The 8218-nt window shown below is 37.6% G+C and overlaps 1 protein-coding gene across 1 annotated transcript in view; it reads left to right on the plus strand.

Moving 5' to 3' along the window:
• Nucleotides 1-4689, plus strand: part of TRIM66 (tripartite motif containing 66) — a 52112-nt gene extending 47423 nt beyond the window's left edge. Inside the window, exons 18-20 of the mRNA XM_027651273.1 lie at nucleotides 550-702; nucleotides 1290-1508; nucleotides 1824-4689. Of these exons, the coding sequence (XP_027507074.1) occupies nucleotides 550-702; nucleotides 1290-1508; nucleotides 1824-1883 (432 nt within the window). The 3' untranslated portion in view covers nucleotides 1884-4689. The remainder of the gene's footprint in view (nucleotides 1-549; nucleotides 703-1289; nucleotides 1509-1823) is intronic.
• Nucleotides 4690-8218: the final 3529 nt, after the last annotated feature.

The following is an 8218-nucleotide window of genomic DNA, read 5'->3' on the forward strand; positions in this document are numbered from 1 at the left end:
GTAGGTTTAGACCAAAAAAGATTTAAGGAGTGTGATATCCTGGTAGCTAATGCCCATTGAAAGAGACTCTTGTTGAACTTTTAAAAGAGTGCACGGTATCTTGTTTTTGTCACTCTTGACAGACTACTTCCCACATTATCAGCTGCCCATATCTCAGCACATTCTTTTTGTAATTCCCTGGGGGAAATGTTAGATAATTGTCAGTGTTGCATATATTATTGATTATGGTTAAACAATGACGTTTATATCTGGGGATAAACTTTACAAAGCGCAAATAGCAGAGTGTAAATACTGAGTGTAAACACTGAAGTGTGCTATTTTCAAGTTCAGTCTTGCAAGCAAATATGTTTTTAATAAAACCAAAAAACACTCAGGAAGATAATGTAGGTAAGTGTAGGCACTAAAAAACTAGAACTCTCTTCCCTGATGAAAGGACTCGTCTGCAATGACTTCTGTTCAGACTTTGATAGAAGTCACTGGAGAAGAAATTAATTAATAAAACCAAATAAATTAAAAATGTTACATACTTGCATCTTATTCTTATTGCAGGCTCGGCATTATTATCAGATCATCAAAAGGCCAATGGATTTGTCAACCATACGAAAAAAGCTGCAGAAAAAGGACAAATCCCACTATGCTGCACCTGAGGAGCTTGTGACTGACGTGCGTCTCATGTTTTGGAACTGTGCAAAGTTCAATTATGTAGGTTTCTGGTGTGCATGGCTGGGGGGATACAAAGCAGAGGGTGGCTCTTGCAAGCTGTCACACTGGTTCTTTGGAAATCAGATATGGGATTGGGATAAACAGAAGTATCATTCAGTTTCGTTATTTGGAAATTGTGTTGGGTGTTTTGTAATGACAGAAATGAAGTTATATATGTATCTGAGAACTTGAGATACATATGGATCTAAAATTAAAGAGGGACATCTTAGTGGACCACTCTTTGGAATGTTGCTGAGTTTGCTGTGAGAAGCCAGTCATAGCCAACAAAATACCTAGGAAAAATCAAGTGTGTAGAAATTCCTAAGCAGTGATGACTGCTGTCTTTCTAGTTCACTGCACATCTCTTTTTATTAGAGGTGCAGAAACGTGTTCCTTAATAGCAGCATCTGGTTTTTACTTACACTGAAAATGCAGAGGGACTAATGGGCTGTAGAAAGTGTGCAGGAGACTAATGGAGATGTAGCAGACAGAAACAAGGCGAGACAAAGGGTAGGTTAGTTATTTGGTTTTGATCCTTGATGATTTCTGTGTGCAGTAACACTAAATAGTTATTGATTCTCTTACAGCCAGATTCAGAGGTTGCTGAGGCTGGACGATGCCTGGACGAATTCTTTGAGGACAAACTGAAGGAGATTTATCCAGACAGGCATTTTCCTTCGATGCAACAAGATGACTCTGATGCTGAAGAAGTGGAGAGCCAGAACAGCAAAATGCCGCCCCAGGATTTTCAGTGGCCGTCGTACGGACAGGAGTGCGTTCAGCCCAAAAGGAAACGCCGCCATGCTGTAAGATTGCAAAAGCAAAAGCATTTGCTTGCTAAGTGGCCACCCTGCTAATTCTGTTTACAGATACTGATGGGAAGTTTTGACAGGGCTGTGTGGGAAAACTGTCAAGATTGTATCACAGATATGTGATCAGTGCTACAATTTTATGTCAAGATCCTGTGAGTGGAATAAAGTGTCAGCTGTGTATAAGTGTGCGATCATGAACAAATGAAGCCTCTCAGGTCACACAGTTATCTTCCTAGCAGAGAACTCTGTCAAGACTTCTAAAAAGACCAAGCCCTTCAGCTATTCACTATCTGTTTCCTTTGTACACAGGAAAGTGAAAAAACTAAAAGAATGATGTTTCAGCCAGCTAACAGCCTTCCTCAGGTATGACCTCCTCAAGAGATGAGATTTGCTATGAGGAATCCAGAAGCATAACTGACAGAGTTAAGGTGTGTGGGAGGAAAGCAAAGCACTTGGGCTGTTTATTTAAACTCTCCTATTCTGCTGACCATATGCCTTATTTCTAAATCTTGTGGATAGATAACAGATCCAAAATGTTTGAATCTGTCAATATTCAATCTGTCAAATCACATATATGTTTTGCAGTGTTTACACTGAAGTACTAATGTTTTGGTCATAGTTAATGATGAATAATAATAAAAACATACTAATAATATCTAATACTGCAGTACCATTTTATAATCTGTTCAATGTGACATCTCTGTTTTATAGAGCACAGGTAACCATGTAATAATCTTGCAGCCTCAGTGTGAATGTTGGCCATGCTTTGTGGTAAATACATGTAGTCATTAAGGCTGTAATCCTGTTGTCTTATTCAATGATTTTTCTGGGAGCTTGACTGCTCAAAGCTTATGAGATACAGTATAATGTGATTATCTGATTAGCTATTTCTTTTGAAGCAGAGCATTTTTATTAAATCACAAAACAGCAAGTGCTAATAGTGCTAATGCTAGGGCTCTGTGTGAACTGTTTCTGAGTGCATACTGGATGCTCTGTTTGCAAGGCATGATTCTTCTGGAATCTAATTCATGCTTGGTAAAGCAGTGTGGGATTTCTTGGGTCTCAAAGGTAGCATTTTTATACAACACAGGCCAGTTGCTTTTCTATAAAGCAGATACTGGAATTCGGTAAATTAACTATGCAGTGAATTACATGGTTATAGAAGTGCCTATAAAATGATGTCATATATTTCTGATTTTCTCTTTGCTTATTTCTTGTAGTTGTGATTACCAGCAGTACTAGAAGATGATGAGAATGTATATATGTAGAAGCTCAAACAGAGTGAAAGGATGTCTAAGCTGAGGAGGTTTTTTGCTAAATTTCACAATGTATTGGCAGAATGCCACCAGGAGCAAGTTTAGAGTTCACTTGAACAAAGATTGCATGAAATTATAAAGTCTTAAGGGTGGGATAGGTAACATGACATCACACCTGAACAGAGTGATAAGCCTGCAAGTTGCTTCCCAGCTCTTCCAGAAGCAGGTGAGCCACATTTTTGCATGGCCAATGCTTTCTTCATGTGTGTGAGGGGTATCTTCCTCCTTGAAACTCTGCCTAATCTGGGCTGAAGTCCAACTCTGAGAGAGGAAGTTGTTGCAGATCTCAAAAGCAATTAAAGTTCATTTTAATTAGGTTCCTGTAAATAAAGATAATATTTTCAGCATAGTTTATATGGGCTATTTGGTCTGCTAACCATGTATGTTATTTTAGATAACACTTTAAAGTAAAGGTTTATATATGAAATAATAAGACATGAATGTTATATTCTTCTCTGTGTGACTTACTGTTTGTTGTTAACGGTAGTGAGCCAATGTTTTCTCTTCTTTGAAGAAATGAAAATCTGGATATTATAAACTGACTGGAAAACTGTGAGATGAAGAGACAGCCTTTTCATTTTCTATATATGAATTTGTATATGTTTGCTTTCTGTCTCCTGTTCTCAAAACAGTATCTTGGCACAGGGAAATGAGTGCAGGTTTGTCACTGAATTAATCACCCTTATCTGTGTTACAGGTGTCACTTTTTCTCGGTTCTCCACCAAAGACCTATCTGTTTTTTACCGTTAATAGTGCAAAAATGATATGCTGTCTAGCTTTCATCTAGGGGCAGTTCTAGAAATGGAAGAGACTATTGACAACTTCCTCTTTTCCTAGAGGAGCAGAGTCAACAAGAGCCTCCTTCTGTTTCTTAAAGGCTGTTTGTTAACTGTACCATTAGTTTTGGAGAACATATGTTTATAATAAAATTCATAGAGGATATATTATGCTTTTATTAAAAGTAGAAATTTGCCAGTTTGTCACCATATATAAGATATCCTTTGTGTGTGTGCTGGCACGACTCTATGACCTAAGCACTCTTAAGGCTAACTTTGATTCCGATTGCTTCACTAAGACATAGTAACTGTTAAAAAAAAACAACCTCATAAACTTCATGTCATGTTAGTAAGCAGAAGAAAACCTGAACTCGTAGGAATGACTTTCAAATACAGTTCTCTGGGTCACCAACTTCACAACACAGTGCATGTCATAAGAACAATGTTATCCATCTTGGATGTTGCCTTAAAATTGCTGGCTTGTGGTGTTCCCACTGCTGGAAACCATACCACCAGCACCCATAAATTCTTGCGGAGTTTACCCTGTCAAAGTCCAGTTGCAAACTGGTAACAGCACTGGCCATTATGAAAGGAAGGGTCTCTCTTCTAGAATTTAACAGCCCATGTGGCCCGAAAGAGAAGTGAGGGATTATGTAGTTACCTTTTCTTCTATCACACATCCTGTTTCACAATCCAGAATGTGTAGGAAAAGAAGCAAGGAGGAACACCTGAAGTTTTCCTGTGGAAGTAAGTATAGCAGAAACAAATGCCAGAAACTCTGGCAAATTCACTCGGTCCTGCAAATGTAACCAAGGGCTATGTGTAATGGGTTACATGTAGAATGGGAAAATCCTTTATGTATTTAAATAGTTGGAAAAGAGATTAATTCAGTAATAGGTCTGTTAAATAAGAAATTTGAATTTCATTCCCCCACAGACAATTTCAAAGACACACTTCATCCAGTATCATGAAAGAATGGCATTACAGTTAATACAAACAGGTGTTTAACAATACAGATTAATGAATGACTGCATGTTTATATGTGTAATGTGCATTGCTGAACAATAAAATATGTGAAATGCATTTTTGCACATCAATCTGAAATTTTTGCTCTGAGTACATCTGCTTTCAATTAATATATGGATTGTATAATATCATTTAACACTTATTAGCTGAGTTGTTCATGACTACTGATAGCAAAACAGAATGGTTATGAGAGCAGCTATGCTAACACAGGAGACAGTTTTCTGTTTGTGTAGCTATTTTTGATACCAAGTGGATATTTTGCTTTTTTCTTTTTCAATTACTGTAAGTTATTGAGAATCGAACATGAAATTAACAAGTAGCAAAAAATGTTTGTAGTTTAAATGTCTGTATATTTAATCTGAAGGAATCAGAAGAGGTATTCTAAAATTGAAAATGCTAGAAATTGAGGAATTAGAGAATAATTTACCAAAAAAACCCAACAATACTTTGGCAAGAAGTCAAACAGACACTGCAAGTGGTTTTCTGTCTTTATTGGTTCCTCTCAGTTTGGTTTATGAGAGAATAAAACTATCAGCATCAACTTTCTGACCTGGTGGCCTGCTGGTTTGAGGGATAAGGAATCCTCTCAGGGTTACAGCTGTGCTGCTTTTCAGACATAATTAGAAGATAATTTATAGATAGAGGTAACTTTTTTGTTGTAGAAATAGGAAAATGTAGGAAAACTTCTGGGCATGCAATTCCTTCAAGTGTCAAATATGGGCAATAGACTTCAAAGCTAAATACCAGCTGAGTTTCTCTGACTTTATTCAGATATCGAGTAAGATAATTTGGGGAAAACAAAGATAGGCAGTAGTTGTAGGTTAAGGAGGATGCATATCTTTTAAGGCTGTATTTGTAGATCAGGAGCAAGAAGTAAGAGATGGAGTGGTTGTTTATTGAGAAAAGCTACTATCTGTTCCTGTCCATTAGTAAATGTTTGTGAAAGTGCATTTTAGTGCATAACTGTGTGTGTTTTCATGAGAGCATTTAGCAGACTGGCAGTATTTAGACTAAGTAGACTTTTGTAGAAGTTTATATTAGGTTATCTAACAGTAAGAACATGGTATTTGGGTGGCTTTTTTAAGAAAAGTGTTTACTGTGGTGGGAATGTTACTGTGGAGATGCAAAATTGCAATGTTCAAATCTGTTGTCAGATGTCTAGCTCCAGTTGCTCCCTTTTCATTCCAAGTGTCTGAAAAGAGGTTCCTGAAAGATACTTTTCAGATAACTTCTTTTTGCTTAGGATGTAATTTTTAACAGATTCCATGTAAATTCCATCTCACAGTACATTATTTCTGTAAAAAAGTCTTTTTTAGGTTAAGGAGATAAGAGGTGCAAATGTTTTTCCCAGAGCAAATAGGGTAGTGTTTGAAGGTCAGAGAGTATTTTACTGCTTTTGGAGAGTGTTTGACATGATTAGCAGTTTTATGGAAGTAGCAACACTGATCTGTAGTTGTGTTGGGGATGTTGATTTGTAAGTTACTGTCTCATCTGTTGTGCCTAGGACAATACTGGCAGTAGGAAGAAGCAGTCTGATACTGAGGCAATGCTTATTACATTTGTTGTCAAAGTCATCAGGGGATTCCAGGTTTCTGATATAGATCATAGAGACATCATTTAATTATTTTAGGCATAACATAGATGCTATGTTCCTAGATGGTCTGTGCTGAGATGATATATCTGTCCTTTATTCCAACGTTCCTCCCTTACCTGGTGCATCTATTTGCTTGCCTCACTAGAATGACTTTTTGACAATGTGTCTCATTAACAGTGATCAGCTGACTTTAGATGGAAACAAAAAATCTATTTTTATACACTGGCACTTGGGCAGGAAATGAATATTTTTCTGTTTTTACTTACTACCTTGCTCTTGCTTCTGATGAAGTTAGTAAGAGAAGGAATGGTCCTTTCATCTCATAAATTCAGTACTTGCTCATTACTCTATGATATATATCCTGCTCTAGGAAAATCTATAGATGCTATTTCATTTTGTACAGTAGAGGCAGAGTTTCTTGATGCAGTACAGGGTATGGGACAAACAGGGAAGTTGAGAGATGCCTTATGAGAAATTTACGGTGAAAACATTGTAAAAGTTTCAAATCAGAGGTAACATTTGGATTGTACCTCTAGAAGGGTGAGATTTGCTCCTGGGGGTGGATGCTGCAGATTTAGCTGGTTGCCAGGTCTTGTGCTGACTTATCTCCTGGCCGAATGAACAAACATAGCACCCTAATAGTGCTTCAAATTTTGAACTATGCTCATAGAAACTCATAGGACTTAATCTGGTTTTATACTGGGCCCAGCAAATGTCAGCATATAGCCATCATTAAAGAGCATCAGAATAGTGATATCTTCGGACAATGAAAGTAAAACAGAAAACTGTGCAGGGTATGGAGTCGCAGGACATTTTAGGTAGTTATTTCTAGGTTGTATGGTAACTTGAAGGTCAGTGTGTTCATTCTGTAAATAATCATGTTTTTGCTGTTTACTACACTTATAATGTTTCCCTCAACAGCATTAAAACAGACCTAAATTTAAGTCAAGGAAATAGTTTATGCCCATGTCTATACCATATTGTGTAGTCTGTGGTGCATAGTGCAACACTTCTGAATTTACAACTCATTGGGCCTAGCTAAGCAGTTCTCTGCTGTAGCTGAACAGCAAATGGAAAACATCCTTAATCTTTAATACTGAAAACATTAATAGAATGAGATGATGACTGTAGAACCAGCAGACTACGCAAGTGTTCTGTATATCACAGAAATTAAACAAAAACCTTATAGGATATTTTAGTCTACAATATAAATAAGCAATATAGAGCTTAGATAAAGTGAAAATCAATTCAAAATTAATCCTTACATCCTACCCAAACTCTGTGCTACATCTTACCCATAGCTGTGAATACCTCAGGCATCTGCAGTGCAATATATAATTAACATATACAGGTGGGCTTTGGTTTATGAGAAATACCATTAAAAAATTCAATGTTTTAAGCAAGCACTGGACACCCCTTTGTTCCTTTTCCCCTGTGGTCTCTGAGGACTTTAGAAACATTGGTAAACTGGCTCTCATCCATGTTTTTGATGTACTCATAAATATTTCCCATTTATAACTGTGAAAAACAGTGTGATAAGCTAATGGAATGAGTGAACAGCAGAAGTGAAAATTGAATATACCCCTCGGACCTGGTTGCAGGATTATCATGGAGCAATGTTAAATGAAAGTATTGTGAGATGACTCAGGTTTGGAATGCAGAGCTGAAACCATTCATTAGGGAAGAGGGGATTTGGCTCTGACAGTGTGCTGTAAATGGTGCTCGAGTTTAGCATCTCCAGTCCTGGAGCAGATCGAGAATCACACAAAGCTTATCCTATCTACAGGAAAGTTCTGTTCAGTGAAGGGCAGTGGGGCAGTGCTCAGTCCACTGCTGCAAACCCACCACTGCCTCACAGCACAGGAGCAGCCGCTGTGGCCTGGGCAACATGGTGGTACCATGACTGTAGTCTCTGGCTAAGCAAGGTTATCTCAGGGATATTACAGACAGGATGGATTTTCTCTAGAGAATGAACCTCATAAAGGCTCTCCA

Source organism: Corapipo altera, unplaced genomic scaffold (assembly GCF_003945725.1).
Source record: "Corapipo altera isolate COAL_440 unplaced genomic scaffold, ASM394572v1 78, whole genome shotgun sequence".
Lineage (NCBI taxonomy): Eukaryota > Metazoa > Chordata > Aves > Passeriformes > Pipridae > Corapipo > Corapipo altera.